At 40.7% G+C, this 15,241-nt stretch overlaps 3 protein-coding genes across 3 annotated transcripts; all 3 read right to left on the bottom strand.

The window, feature by feature from the left end:
• Positions 1–3,042: 3,042 nt before the first annotated feature.
• On the bottom strand, positions 3,043–5,440 carry foxc1a (forkhead box C1a). The gene has a single exon (XM_008434198.3). It carries the CDS (start codon positions 4,988–4,990, stop codon positions 3,563–3,565), a length of 1,428 nt encoding a protein of 475 aa, XP_008432420.1. The 5' UTR covers positions 4,991–5,440; the 3' UTR covers positions 3,043–3,562.
• Positions 5,441–6,098: 658 nt separating this feature from the next.
• On the bottom strand, positions 6,099–13,400 carry foxf2a (forkhead box F2a). Its single transcript, XM_017309963.2, has 2 exons — positions 10,891–13,400; positions 6,099–9,885 (listed from the first exon to the last, which is right to left on the bottom strand). Exons 1-2 carry the CDS (start codon positions 11,837–11,839, stop codon positions 9,779–9,781), a joined length of 1,056 nt encoding a protein of 351 aa, XP_017165452.2. The 5' UTR covers positions 11,840–13,400; the 3' UTR covers positions 6,099–9,778.
• Positions 13,401–13,481: 81 nt separating this feature from the next.
• On the bottom strand, positions 13,482–14,894 carry foxq1a (forkhead box Q1a). Its single transcript, XM_008434197.2, has one exon. The coding sequence runs from the start codon at positions 14,704–14,706 to the stop codon at positions 13,960–13,962; it is 747 nt and encodes a 248-aa protein (XP_008432419.1). The 5' UTR covers positions 14,707–14,894; the 3' UTR covers positions 13,482–13,959.
• Positions 14,895–15,241: the final 347 nt, after the last annotated feature.

Genomic DNA, 15,241 nt, shown 5'->3' with positions numbered 1-15,241 from the left:
GAGTTTTTGTGATAGTAAAAGTAATGCTGACACCGATTTAATTTTCGAGTTAATTGAACTGCGAGAAATGATAAAGTCGTGGGGGGGGGCGGGGGGGTGATTGAGTCCCAGGTTGGCAAATAACGCCACCATTACTCAACTGCCTTCTCCTATAACTGCAATTAAAAAAACTGTCTGCGCTGGTATATAGCCAACATCATGATAGAAAGCGATAAAAAAACGACTTAAAATATACAAATATTTATCTTCAAACGTCGTAGTTTGAGTATAGAGATATGAAGAAAAAAAACTCAAAACCTAACCCAACCAGATCAATTATATTGTCTTTGTTCGTGATTATTTTTGGGATAAACAGGACAAAATATGTGATCACGGAGGCAGTCGGTTTAGCTTAGGTGTATAGGTCACTTAGTAAACGTCAGACTAGTCTTTAGATCATCCATGAAATAATCATGTTTTCGTCTCTTCTGTGCATTTCAGGAACTTTAAGTGACCTTTAACAAGCGGCATTGGCCGCGTCAATCCGAATATAAACAAACCAATATAACTTTGTTGATTTCCTTGGCACTGTAAAAAATCATGGTTCAGGGTGATGGGGTGTCGACGGTATGTGTCTTTAAAAATAAAATTCAAAACTCCAAGAATTAATATGCACCATTTTTTTTTTTTTTTAATCAACCATACAATCCCGATTCTGTATTAATACGAAAGGCAGGTCCGACACTGCGGCTTTTGTCTCTGCCATTTGACCCGAAGCACTGAGGGAAGTTGTGCATTTTCAGGAATGTGGCGGAACGCTTCAGGAAGACGCAGAGTATAAAGTCTGGAGACAGACTCGCACTGTGGCCTTCAGGTTTTCTGCGTGTTTGGGTGCCCCAGAAAGACGCGAGCCCTCGTTTAATGACGTGTATTCCCCACGAGCCCCATCTGATTGTTGTGTTTTGTGTGTGTGAGAAAGGATTTTTATCTTTACCCTATCTGCTTTAGGTGGGGCACAAACAACAGGCTGAGGGCAAATTAATTCCTACCACCACCTCTGAAAAAGGGAAATGAAAGTGAAATTAAATTTGTGCTTTATTTTTTTGCTGTGGCTCAGAGAATCAGACTGAGCAGCAGGAGACCCACTGGGAGAAACTACAGGCCCGGTGCCAAAAGCTCTGGGATTTTTTTTTTTACATTCAGTCTATAGGCGTTCTTGATAATAAAAACAAAAATCATCCAATTGTAATTAAGGAAAAAAATGAATAAAATCATAACGTATAGGCTCCCTGTCATGCTCCTTCTTTGTTTGAGCGTCGTCCTGTTGTATTGTTGATGATGGCGCTCTGGCGGCCGACATCCTCCTCATTGACCTCCGTCTCCCTCTCTGCCTTTTCCGTCTCATGAAAAACGATTCCAGCTCTCTGATTGAATTTTATTCCTTCCTGACCTGGTCCGTTCTCTGAGAGCGCCATCAATCTTTCGACTAACACGACGTTTGTTTATTGGGCCTATATACTCGAAAGGGAATCTAGGAGTCTGATTGAGCTGCAGTTGGAGAGGCTGCGCACATTAAAGGATTTTGGCGATAGCATCAATAATTAGATCAGAGACAGATTAAAATCCACATAAGTGATTGCGTAGATAGTGTGTTACACGCGGTTGCAATCAGACATATGAACCGTGCTCTATATTGAGTCGGAGCACTTCGAATTCTAATTTTGGCTTGATGATCTGCATTTTTTATTTTTATTTTATTTTCTATTTTATTTTATTTTTTATTTTTTGTAGCATGTAAGGCTACAGATTGACAGGTGTGTCTTGAATCGTTTTTTAAAAAATATTCGAGACGAAGCTACCTTAAACAGCTAGTGCGTAAATAATTCCATTAACGGATTGTAAATTTAGGGATTAAAATGTGCTAATTATTGAAGTGTTTATATTTTAGAAAGTAAAAAATATATATATATTTAAATTAAACTTCTAAAATGTTTTTTATCCTTAAAATTACCATGATCTTTTTACAATCCTTATACTATCCAATGGTATCACAATGATAATGTAGTGTTTGTTATTATTATTATTATTATTATTATTATTATTATTATTATTATTATTATTATTAAATTGTCTGTTTATTCAATTTGTTAGTTAATATAACTGCGCTCCTGCGTTTTACGCAAACAATTTCGGCAGGCCTTTTCAAGTATACTTGCCAACATGTCTTTTAAATATAATTCACAAATATTTTTAGCACTCAAAAAACAACATAGCATGTAGTCTAATCAATGTTTCGACATCTAAAAAAAAATCAGAAATGTGGATTATTGATACACATATAAAACACATTTTAGATCTACTTGATAAAAGATATTAGACAAACCTTTTATAATAGCTCTACTGATGCAACACACAACCAGTGGAAAAACTACAGTTGAGATTTTCCAATACACACACACAGAGAGAGACTCATAGTTAATAAAAACGTGCAGGTCACATTTTCTCTTCCTTTGAGTCAACAACCTGTCAGGCTCGTGAGAATCGAAACGTCCAATCTGAAGTGACAACGGGAATATCTTTGGCATGTTTGGTATGATATTAAATCAGCAGCGGTGTGAGCCACTAACACACGACGCAGTCCAAAACAAAGCTGTGATGCGTCTACGGCTAACCTCCATGCTCCATAGCTGCTTGTTCAGGTTGATTTCATTGATTCTGTTACACAAGCTGTTGACATACACTGAAACTATTTAAATTCAGTTATATCAACTAAAAGGACCGAAAACGCACTATTTATGGTGCTAATTCTTTAGAAACACTCACAGCGAGATGCTTTTTAAATTATGAAAGTCTGTAAAAAAAATAAAAAAAAAAAGAAGGGGGGATGGGGGGAAGGGCGTGGGGCTATATTTTAGGCTACAGCAAATATTTTGATTTTTTTTTATTACTTTGATAAACTTGTTAATTAAAAAATTAAAACCACAAAAATGTAAACGTGGACGAGACTGCATGTAAGTTACCATCCTAAATTCTTGCTTGTAAGAAATGAGGCGCAACTCTAACTCACATAAAATGACAATTTATTTAACAAACAAACAAATCCTTCAGAATACTTTTCAACATTTAATTAAAATATCACGGTGATATACACGTTCCTTTTCGTCTTCTTTACTTTTATAGTGGAACATACTTTTGGACAGTTAAGGCAATTCAATTTAGAAACACTTTTGGAGTGTTTGGTCCATAATATTTGGCAACAGTTTTAGAAATAAATTACTATATATGCAACTATACACGTCCAGGACAAGTGACACATCTCTAACATATCACATAAAGCCAGAAAAGAAAAAGAAAAAAAACAAAAGCAAAAAATTAGAAACTTACGTGCTATTTGATGTAACACTGTTCTTTAGAAAAAACCAAGATCAAGTCTTTTCTGTCTTTTTATGTCTCACATTTGTCCATACTGTCATGGGGCAGGAAACAGAGGTAAAAAGGGGTTTTAATGACAGAGTTCAAACACCGTGTGGTTAAGAAAATACTGAGCTTTCCTTCTTTCTTTTCATTCTTCTTTGGTTTTTGGTCAGAATTTGCTGCAGTCGTATACAAAAGCTCCCGAAGTGCGATAGATGGACTGACTCGGTGGGAATGACATCTGACAGCTGTTATTCCCATTCACCGGTGAGTTATTCAAGCCAATCCTCTGGGATTCGAACATCTCACGGACTGAGTGGAAGTTCTGCTGCTGCGCCGGGTACGTTGCACCCAGATGGCCCAGGTCTCCGGCCTGGTTCAGGTACCATGACGCTAGCCTCCCTTGGTGGGTATGAGGGCCCTCCTGCCCTGAGTTCAGGTTAGCGTGGGTCAGGGAGGACGAGGTGGTTGTGACTGAGTAATCTGGCAACGTTTCGTCCACGGTGCTCGGTGCCAAGTGGCCCGACCTGTCCCCAGCGTAAAGGCTCATGTTACAATGATAGGTAGCGTTGGAGGTAGTAGAGATGGAGTTCTGGTTACAAGGCGAGCTGTAGACAGATGTCTGATTTGGAGAATAGTTTAGGGACAAAGATGGCGTTATACCTGCTGTCCTAGTGGAAGCGGTCAGGCTGGAGGGGAGCTCGGTGACCCCTTGTGGAGATCCCCGGAGGGAGGTCATGATGTTGTCCACACTGAAGCCCTGCGTAGAGGCCTGACTGTGGTGCTGCTGCTGCTGTTGCTGGTGGTGCTCGGAGCTGTCCATAGCGATGGACCTGCTGGAAGGGATGCTGTGCGGGCTCCCGCTGGACATGCTGCTGCTGCTGTCTGGACTCTCGATTTTGGGCACTGCGTTCAAAGAGGGCGAATCGGCCTGCGGCGGCGTGACGGAGCCGTTCTCAGTCTTAATATCCTGGATCCGTACGGGTTGGGAGCCTTGCACTGGCTGCTCCTGATCCCGGCCCTGCTGTCTCGGCGGCAGGTCCTTCTGCAGCCGCTCCTCTTTCTCCTTCAGCGCGTCCTTCTTCTTGAACCGCCGCCTCCTCCTCAGGAAGCTCCCATTCTCGAACATGTTGTAGGAGTCCGGGTCCAAGGTCCAGTAGCTGCCTTTGCCGGGCTTTTTGTCATCGCGGGGCACCTTGACGAAGCACTCATTCAGAGACAGATTATGTCTAATGCTGTTCTGCCAGCCCTGCTTATTGTCTCGGTAGAATGGAAACCTCTCCATGATGAACTGGTAAATCCCATTCAGGGTCACTTTCTTGTCGGGCGAGTTTTGGATCGCCATGGTGATGAGCGCGATGTAGCTGTAGGGGGGCTTCACCATGTCCTTGGGCTGAGGCTGGGGAGTGTACGGTCCGTAAGCCCGGGCCATGCTGGCGGGGTATTGGTCATGAGCCGCATGAGAGTACATGTTCATAGGCGCTGCCATCCCCGTGTAGCCCCCACCGGCAGCGGCCCTGTAGTAGCTGGGGTCGCTGCTGATGTACGGAACGACGCCCAGAGAATTGGGGCTGGAGACCGAGTAGCGAGCCTGCATGTCTTCACTTTGATCCAGAATCTGCAAAGGGTGAGCTCCACTTCTCCCTCCGATGATGGTTCAAATCACAGCGCCTTGCTGCTTAACTTAGAAAAAAAATAACAATAATAACAATATTAATAATAATAAAAAGAAACGTCTTCAAGAGGTCCCCATCCTTGGAACTATTCGGAAAAAGTTCTGAACTTTGAGACATCCGTCACCACACAGGACTTTTTGCGCAGTTAAATTCTTTCCTCCTTTTTTTCTGGCCGGGAAGCCGCGCCCCCTTTTCCAGAGTGTACTGGTTGTCCAATGGGAGGCCAGCCCGTGCACTTGGTTGGCCACACTCACAGCTCTCAGGGAAAAAGTTTTCAGGAGGTGTCGGTAACTCCCAGCGCGCTCCTGCCAAAAAGCTTCAGACGTGACAGAGCAACTAACATGCACACAGAGACACAACATGATCGCATGTTCCTGCGCGGTGCATCCTCTATCAGTCAAAGCTATTGCCTTTAAGGTGAAAGGGAGAAACACAGTGCGAGACTTTGATATTTCAGGGATAGGTTATTTCATTTCTGTTTGGAAAAAAAAAATTCTAGTTTTTCCCCCCTCCATTTTAAACGTTTTTCACAATAGTAAAAAGATAGCATACCCATTTTAAAATATTATTATTTTTTTTATATATGTGTTGTTAAATTATTGTTGACTGTTTAATTAAGTTATTTAGCAAAACAAATGGTGCGTCTTATACCCATGGAAACGTCTTTAAGGTGTTAACAAAAGAGCACCAACTGTGACTCAGTGTGAGATCAAAGGAGGAAATAAATGTCCTTTTTTGTTGAGAGGTGAGATGCAATCTTATTCAGAACAGAATTAGAGACAATTTGTGTTGAAACTCACACCCTGCAGATGTGAGAAACGCAAGGAACTAAAGGAGACCAGCACAACACGCTAGGAAACATTTTAAATAAAACTGTTTTGTTTCATTGTGTTGGAAGCCAGACAAACACTCTGAAGCATTTATTTGTTTAATTATTTTTATCTTTTAATTAAACATTGTTTTATTTATTCTAACAACAGAAAAAAAAAATCCATATTATATATTATTATATGCATTAACGTGAAGGGTATAGTTTTAGAGCCTAAGATAGAAAAAATAAAAAAATATGTGTATATTTTTTAAATTGACTAAAACACAAAAGGTTCAAAAAGCTGACACCTAAGGCCTCTGCTTTAGGTCGACCGTCACTGCTCCTCTGACTGTCGGGAGCAGCAGCGCATTAAAATCAGCACCGAACACCATGAGACAACAGTAATAGCCCCATTTTCACTGAAATCCTCCTCAGGTCTTCTTAATTAAATGTCCGTGCGGTGGCCTGCAGCGTTCCGCTGGTTTCTCCTTACATGGACCCGGGCATGAACTTTTTCCACCGCCCTGGGCTGTTTACACAGTTCACGACGGGCCTTTTACTTAATGCGGCGCTCTGCCCACCCAGTCCCCCCCAAAAACTCATGATAATTTAAACTATTCGCAACTGGGGCACCGTGACAGGCATAACAAAGTGTCAAATTATTTCACAAAAAAAGACGACGCAATGAGCATGAATTTTTCTTTGAACAAATGTAAATTTTAACGCCTTCAGTGTGGTACTGCATGTTTTGGTGTAATGTCATATTGGAACAAATTTAGCTCACTAGAACTATTTTTGACCTTATATTTTTATTACATTTAACCGCAGATATTTGTCTGAAATAGCAATAAAAAAAATAGAAGCATGTTTATATGTAATGAAAATACAACATATTTTGATGTACTGAGATTATTGCACAGGTCTAGACATACGCCAAAACATATAACAAAAGTCCTGACTGTGTAACCTTAAATTATGATTATGATGACCAATGTGATGGAAATGTGACTAACAAATGGAACAAATTAATGTAACGTAAAAATGCAGTCACTTTACTTTCGTACAAATTACTCTCCTGTAACTTTAAAAGCGAGCAAGAAGAAAGACCACGTTGTTTAAGTCTTACCATCAAAATTAGGAGCTCGGTTCCCTCTGGTGGCCAGGAAGGGAAAATTGTACAGTGTGAAAATAATATCATTTTTAGACCAGTATTGGATTTCAACTTTATATTTGTTAGTAACCATGGTTTGTTCGTTTAAAGGCCATACAATAAAATTAAAAAATGAAAAGAAAGAAAAAGCAGATAAAAACACACAAAAATTAACAAAGAAATTTAAAAAAGCACGTGTCAAGTGTTACTCATCCTGATATTAATTTTTAAAAACCGTTTTATTAATCACTTACTTGGGCATAATTTCTCGACAGAGACGGAACAGAGAGTTGCAGGAAGTTTCTGGTGGGGTGCTGCCATCTCTTGATACACTTCAGTACTACATCCCTTCACTCAGATGAAATACAGTACAGTTTTTCTCAGCCGCTTCTCGAATCATCATGCATTTTGCAAAGCTGTAAGTGCATCTCTCAAAACATTTCGTACAAATAGCCACATGCCGTGTATTTTCTGAAAAAAGCCAGGCTCTTCCACAAAATACTTAGTTGACCCCTCAATGTAAACATATGTCAATGGACATGTCAGCACTATCAGTATGAAGAGTTATTGCTTCATGGATATATTTTTTTTATTGCTTTAAAGCCGTTCTCACTTCAAACTCCATTTTTTTAGAATCAGTTAATAGTTACAGCTGAGAAAAAATGTTTTGCAATCAATAAAATTTGCATTCAAGCATTTCCGATTCTGGATTCATGCATGGCATGCGTGAGTGACAGAATTGATTAACTTTTAATCAATTCTGTCAAGAAAAATAAAAATAATGGGCCAAGAAAAATAAAAATAATGAAGTATTACCATGATTATGTAAAGTTGGAATTTTCATGGCCTAGATCTAAAGATACTCCACTGCCAGTGTTGCCTACAAAACCCCGGGAGTATTTTTGATAGGAGGCTGATTGAACCGCAATCATAGCGGAAAGAGTTCATAATGTCAGCACTGTAAAGGACAAGGTCACATGAAATAATGCTTCAATGGCCTTGTCCTTTACACTGCTAAATTGTCCATCTTGCAAAGAGTTGGATCCAGAATCAGAAATGTAAATTTATTGGCTGCATTATTTTTTTTAAACTGTGACTTGTAAATGAAACACTATAAATAATACGCAAAATACAGTAAATGAGAAACAAAATAAAACCCGGGAGTAAGAAAGTTAGAAAACACAGCACTGTAGGGCACAACAAAAGTAGAAATTGGAAAATAAGACAATCTTTTTAAGGAAAACTGTACAGGCAGAGCAAGAGGAACACAATATAATCACCCTATGTTCTCCATCTCCATGCTGAAGAAAATAACTCAGTGGGTTTAATTAATGAGGGGTAGCGTCAGAGAAACGCCATCATCATCTTGTTGTGGATCGCAATCCATTGCCTGGTGACGCTGGAGCATATGTCCTCAGCTTCTTCCAGTGTTTTGCCTCCTAACTTCTCTGCCACAGCCTCGTTCCTCTTCCTCCTCTTCTTCTCTCTGGCTGTTGATCATGTCAAAACCTTTGTCATTCCATTGACAGAATTGTAACACTGTGTTGTGCTCCGCCCATGTACACTACACATGACTGGCAGTTGATGGCTAATGAGCCATTAACCATTGACCTATTTCAGAAACTGGCTGATTATTGGCTGATCGAATGCTTCACACATTTACCTATATTGGAGAAATTCGGGACTCACCTGGGAGCAATTTACCAATTCAGTACAGAACAACACGCTCAATATGCGTGTTTTCTACTTTCTCTTATCTTTTTTTCTTCATTACAGGCTATTTGGAGTACCATTTCAAATTATATGTTGACAGCCTGAAAACACTGTAAGGACAAAAGACTGAAGCAAAGACCTGAGAAGACTAAAAGGGGAATTCAATGTAATGCTCCTGATGGACAAAATCATCATACATTACCTTTATTTTCAATTATCATGAAAGTTAGATGTCAGCCTCTAACTTTTTAAAACCGGTGTTTGATGAGCAATGAGTTGTACGTTTTTTTTATTTACATGCAAGGATTGGGCCAACAAGTATTCACAAAAAAAGAGAAATCCAACTTCCAAAATTATTAATTATTTGACAAAAATAGAAAAGCCACATTTGTGGTTTTTAACTCACATGAAGCTTAACTTCCAGTACTATGCACAGTAAAGAGACAGGTTGCTGAAAGTGACACAAACCCATGCACAATCCTTAGAAAGCAAATAACATTGTTTTCAGAATGTTTTAACAATGATTCGAGAACAGCTTCTGCCTTTGACTTTTAACTATAGTTGCACTCACACGTCTGCACCTGCGCAATACCAGTTCAACGAAACCAGGATTTCTTGTCGAAGCATGCACGCATCGTTAACGCCTCTTTTAGCAGAAATTGTATTACAACTTGGCTGTTGCTAAATGCCATCAAACCCTGTCTTTACATTTAGACACCTCAAGATGGCAGTGCAGAACATGTCAATGGGATAAAAGGATTTGAACTTTGCAGTTTGGTGGAGCGCTGAGTTGATAAAACGACATCTCAACTGAATAATCATAAGAAACTTGGAATTTCAAATAGAGTTCAAAAGATCAATTCAATTTTGTATTTTGTACTTTGTTCAGGTGTAGAAAATGAAGAAAGAGTCTAAGATTGAAAGCAAGACATTGGACGGAAGGAAAAGAAAGCGCTATGTAGAAATGTGTGGTCATCGAGGCACACATGGCTTCACGTCCTGGCAGTCGCTGTGGTTGTGGTGGTGATGATCGGATCATTCGGTACTCGGATGGAAGGAAGAGATTCCATTTAGGCTCAAAGCGAATTCCTTCGTTTCCGGCGCTTGAATAACTGAGGGGCTGGAATATTGAGGGAATCCCACTGGAAACAAACAGAACCAAAGTCAGGATCAACATGTGTGTTGGAGCTTTTGGCAAGCCACGCAGCATTTTTTAAAGGGCAGCTTTAAAAAAAATGCCAACAGATCTGGCATGTTTTGTTTTTTGCTGCTACATAAACGTTTTTTTTTTTCTTGTTAATTGTAATATTTTCTCTCTTACTGCAAATGAATTACAGAAGTGACTATGCTTTTCATATCTTAGAGGAAATGTTTAAAGTAGTTTGTAGAATTAAAACTTTTCTATTTTTACTAAAACATGCCTAAAATAGTAAAATGAGTAAAATGTTTGACAGTGTTAATTCAAATTCAATATTAAATATAATAGTATGTAAATTAGGCTTAAGATAAGTTAAAAGATAATAATTCTGCCTCATTTTGTTGGAGTGTACACACAGTGATATAACGTAACATCACTTGTGTAATATTACTTTGCAAAGAAGTAATACTTGTGTCTTGCATGTGTTTTTTATTGTTGTGTGTATTATTTATTATTTAATACATAGTCGGTGCAGCATATGAAGGACGTACAAAAGGTCAAAAATAATACACAATTAAAAATCTTCTCAAATTGCACCACACAGTTTTGAGGCCCTGAAATGTAGCCAGGTCTCTCTTCCTTCACTCATCTGTTATTCATTAAAAAAAACTCATGGCAGGTGCCATTTTAAATGGAATGAAATTATCAACATTTAAATGTATCACAGATGAAGAAGCGTCTAAAATCCACCTACAGAATGACGTCCTAACGTTTAGGCTCAATCATCGTCTCTTTTTTTGGAAGACTTACAGTAAAATTAGAAGCAAATATTTAAAACACACTACTGGAAAATATCAAGTATATCCATCCACATTTTTAAATTCAAAATTAAAAATATACTGGATAAAAATTCTAAACTCGTTTAAGACAAGCCAACACCAAATAAGTGAATAAACTGCATCGTAGACATCAACATCATATCACAGTTTTCTTTAAGTGGGTTTTCTACCTGCCACCTGAGATGATTCTCGTGTGTTATGATGAAAATGGATTTGAGGCAAAGAATAAAGTGACGTTGCAGAGGGACTGCTGCAGCTTGATGGCAGAACTTGCTGTTTTCTGTGCGAGGACACCCCAGGTGCGTTCCAATGCGAGGCGGCATTTTCATACGCACATGTACGGTCCAGAGTGGCTCTTGTCGTTGGTGAGGAGTGTAAGGGACTGCTGCTGCTGCTGTCTGGGTAATAATTGGTGTGAGATGCTGTCTCACATGCCGTCACGTAGGATGTCAGGGAGGTGGATGAAATGTGCGGGATGCGTTGGCCTACTCCAAGTCCTTTAAATCCCCCTTGAACTGCACTACCCACTAAATCTAGGTTGTAGTTACTATGGTATGATATTGAGACTTGAGGAGATTGGAAATCAAAGTTCTGCGCCAGCACGGACGCGCCAAACCCGATGTCATTCATCATCCTGTGCACTGGTTTCATAGCTTGGCATTTCCTCCGGAATCCTCGCGGTCTGCGGCGAAAGGATCCCTCCTCGAACATGAACTCGCTTCCTGCGTCTATGGTCCAGTAGTGACCCTTCCCAGGTCTACCCAGACCTTTGGGCAGTTTTATAAAGCATTCGTTTAGAGACAGGTTGTGTCTAATGGAGTTCTTCCATCCCTGGTACGATCCTCTAAAAAAGGGGAACGTGGCCTGCAGGAACTGATAAATTTCGCTCAGAGTTACTCTTTTGCTCGGTGAGTTTTGGATTGCCATGACTATGAGTGCGATATAAGAGTAGGGCGGCTTTTCGGGGCGCCTCAAGCTCGTGGTGGATTTTTTTCCTCCAAGTGCGCCCTGAGCGCTCTCCAGGTCTGGCTGCGGGCTGAGCAGCGCGGCGCAGGAGCGCGCAGAATCACAGGGATCCAGCTGCTGCTGCTGTTGCTGCTGAGGCATCTCAGCAGTCATGTTCGCGCTTCTGTTTGAATGCAAGCACTCCCGCTTCCCCGTGTAACGTAGTTTACTCCGCTTTCCTGACGCAGCATTTCAAGACGTTCCTTTAAAATGCTTTGCGAGGTTTACAGCCGTGGCAATAAGCGGTCCTCTGCCGTCATCACTGGCCATGTTGGCAATGATCCTTTATAGACAGGAGGAATAAAGATCTTCCACTTCACTTGTGCATTTGTTACCCGGCCAAACAGAACTCGACTACGTATCCGTTTTCTCCTCTGTGTCCTTAGCCCCATTACGCATCCTGCGTTTTACCCCCCCAAATCCAAGAAATCAGGAAATACTCCCTGCCCCACTGGCCAAGATCCAGACAAGGAGTCGGACACAGCACATTAGAGCAAGACTAATCCCCACCCACGATTCACTTTTTGACTGTTTGTGCAGAAGTTGTTTAGCATTAGAGTCCTTCTTACTGTGTTATCTACAGGACAGGATTCTGACAGAAAAAAAGACCGCATTTTACTTCTTTTATTTTTTATTTAGTCAAAGCATTCAGATATAGGAATACCACACACACAGATTCCAAGTGCTGCGTTTCCTCTTGAGTTTGGACTCGATCCTTTGATAAATTAATTCTTAAGCAAGAATTGTTTTTAAATGAAAAATCGCTAAAAAAAATGCAGGGAGTGGGGGCGTGGTGGGCTTTAAAGGGCTTTCTTAGATGCTGGACTAAAGGTGGACTAAAGGGGTCCACTGATGTTCATGTGTCATGTGACACTCAAAAGATATGACCAAAAACAGAATTTCAAGCGTTTCACTAGATTGTCCAGCAAATTGCAAAAGCAAACAAAAACATAAAATAGTCATAGATAAATGACAAATAAAGAACCCTACACCTGGAAATATCTAACCCTTTTTCCACTCCCCAAATTAATGTAAAAAAAAAAAAAAAAGGTTAAGCATTGGTTAAGTGGAAGACTGCAACTTTGCTGGTCTTTGGCAGCAAAGTTACAGTCCTATCGCCCCAATTGCTACAATTGTTTGGCACCACTGTTGCCTTGCAGAAAGAGAAAGATGATCCTGGATATGAACGCTGTGGGTTCAGTCTATGCCCTGGCTTCCTCCCACAGTGCAAAAGCTTGGCTGACTGGTCAAATGGTTTCTATAAAATGTATCTTAGATATGTGCATTGTGGAATGGATGGAATGAAAACCTGTCCATTGTGTACCTCGTCTCACCCACTGCTGGACATACATACCAGGCAGGCCTCTGTGACCCAGCAAGGACAAAGGCATGGACCAACGGTCTCAAAATCTAGGCCTCAAGATCCGATGTCCAGCAACTTTGCACTGATCCATCACACATGAATCAAAGAGCCGAATTACATCATCATTATTTGACTCAAGTGTGTTGAAGCAGAGGCATCTAAAAGGTACAGGACACAGGACCTTGAGGCTTTGATTTTAAGGACCTGGATGAATGGATGGATGGATGGATGGATGGATGGATGGATGGATGGATGGATGGATGGATGGATGGATGGATGGATGGATGGATGGATGGATGGATGGATGGATGGATGGATGGATGGATGGATGGATGGATGGATGGATGGATGGAATAATAAGGTTTTAATAATAGTACAACAATCAAAATGAACTCCATCAAAATGTCCAAGATTTATTTAAACAAGCAAACAAATAAATAAATAAACATTATTGCTTTGGTATCTGAGGAGCTTTTTATTGGTTTCAATAACACACAACAACACCGTTGTACCGTTGTTTTATCTTTTTTTTTTTTTTTTTTGCTGGTTTTAAATATTTTATGATAGACGTTTAGACAAAGAAAACAAAGTGCATTTTGATACTTTTTGTCTACCAAATAACAAAGATATTAGTGTACTGTACACAGTAACATTTACTATTAAGTGTTGTCAACAAAGTAATAAATAAAGAAAAGGTGGCCTGTAAAGGTAAAAAGAAAAAAAAACATGCCAGCATCAACAAGGTAATAAATTAAAGTATCACTCAATGATGACTTTCAATTCTCAAACAAGAGAAAAAGTAAAAGAAAATAATAACAAAATGAGTCTGTCTTTTGTTCTGTTCATAAAGAAAAGCATTCCAGCACCAGGTTCAACGAGCAGCCCAGCCCAGGGGGAAAGCAGATGCGCTTGAGTGATGCAGCATAAGTTCAGAGTACGGCCAGATAAATGCAGGGTAAAATGGCTGCTTGGTCGAGTCTCTTTTGAAAGGCTTACTGAGGATGCTCTCAATAGCAAATGGGCTTGTAAACTTGGGACGGGGCTCAGTCTTGCTGCTTGGGTCAGGCTTGTCGGTACCCTGAGGTTCCTCTGCGCTCTCCGACACGTCCTGCACTCGGTTGAACTGCTTACTGATGCGCTTCCTCCTGCGCCTGAACACCCCATCAGCGAACGTGTACTCGCTGTTAGGGTTGAGCATCCAGTAATTGTCTTTTCCCCAGGGCCTGGACGGGTCCCTGAGCACTTTCAGAAAGCAGTCATTCAGAGACAGATTGTGTCGCACAGAGTTCCTCCAGCCGGTGTAGCTGCCCCTGAAGAAGGGGAACTTTTTCATCAAGTAGTCGTTTATCTCCGCCAAAGTCAGACGTCCGGTGGGTGAATCTCGGATAGCCATGGCGATCAGAGCGATGTAGGAAAGAGGGGGCTTGGGTCTCCGTGTGTACGGTTTCGATTTGCTGCTGCCACCTGGAGTGATCAGTGGAGGGCTGTGAGCCACGCAGTCTCCATCGGACCCCAGTTCCTCCTCTGCAGAAAGAGCGGACTTCTCTTTCCCCTCTCCATCCACGGGGATCTCAAGCTGCTTCATATCATGGTTTCCACACAACACTTCTAACTTCATGCTGATGGAGGTGCTGAGTTGCGAGATCCAGGGTAAAACGCAGGAAAGCTGTTTGCGTAAAAGTGGTTTGTGCGTCAAGACGCGCGGTGCCTTGGAGAGTCTCTCAGGGCCAGTGTCTTTCCAGTCATACCTGCCGGAGCGCTACAGCCGATCTCACCTTTACTCTACGGACTATTGTTTATATCATCCTCACCTAAAGACCAACCCAAAAAAGGCGGAGCTTCATGTACAAAAAAAAAGTATAAAAAAAAACATGCATGTTTATCATCTGTTTACCTATTCATCTGAATAGGTATTACAAATAGAGTACTGGCGTAACAGTGAACAGAATAACACAAATGAATACTGAGTGATCACGTAGTATAAAACAAACATAAGGAGACAACTTCTCTCAACACGCACTGCACCGTACCTGTTGAAAGTGTTCAAACACTCTAGAACTATCTCACCTGTAACAACCAGGGGGCGTAACTCTCTACTGTAAGATAGGTGCTTAGTGTTCATTTCAAGAGGCAGCATAAACACCGAGTTACAT

This window comes from Poecilia reticulata, chromosome 17 (assembly GCF_904066995.2).
Source record: "Poecilia reticulata chromosome 17, P_reticulata-male-v2, whole genome shotgun sequence".
NCBI lineage: Eukaryota > Metazoa > Chordata > Actinopteri > Cyprinodontiformes > Poeciliidae > Poecilia > Poecilia reticulata.
This window is presented reverse-complemented; position numbering and strand designations above follow the sequence as displayed.

What these genes read in the sequence shown, in the direction of transcription:
- foxf2a (XM_017309963.2), bottom strand. Translation starts at nt 11,839, where the DNA reads ATGACTGCTGAGATGCCTCAGCAGCAACAGCAGCAGCAGCTGGATCCC. An exon ending in AGAATCATCTCAGGTGGCAG is followed by an intron (nt 9,886 to 10,890) that starts GTAGAAAACCCA and finishes GTTTGTTTCCAG; the next exon opens with TGGGATTCCCTCAATATTCC.
- foxc1a (XM_008434198.3), bottom strand. Translation starts at nt 4,990, where the DNA reads ATGCAGGCTCGCTACTCGGTCTCCAGCCCCAATTCTCTGGGCGTCGTT.
- foxq1a (XM_008434197.2), bottom strand. Translation starts at nt 14,706, where the DNA reads ATGAAGTTAGAAGTGTTGTGTGGAAACCATGATATGAAGCAGCTTGAG.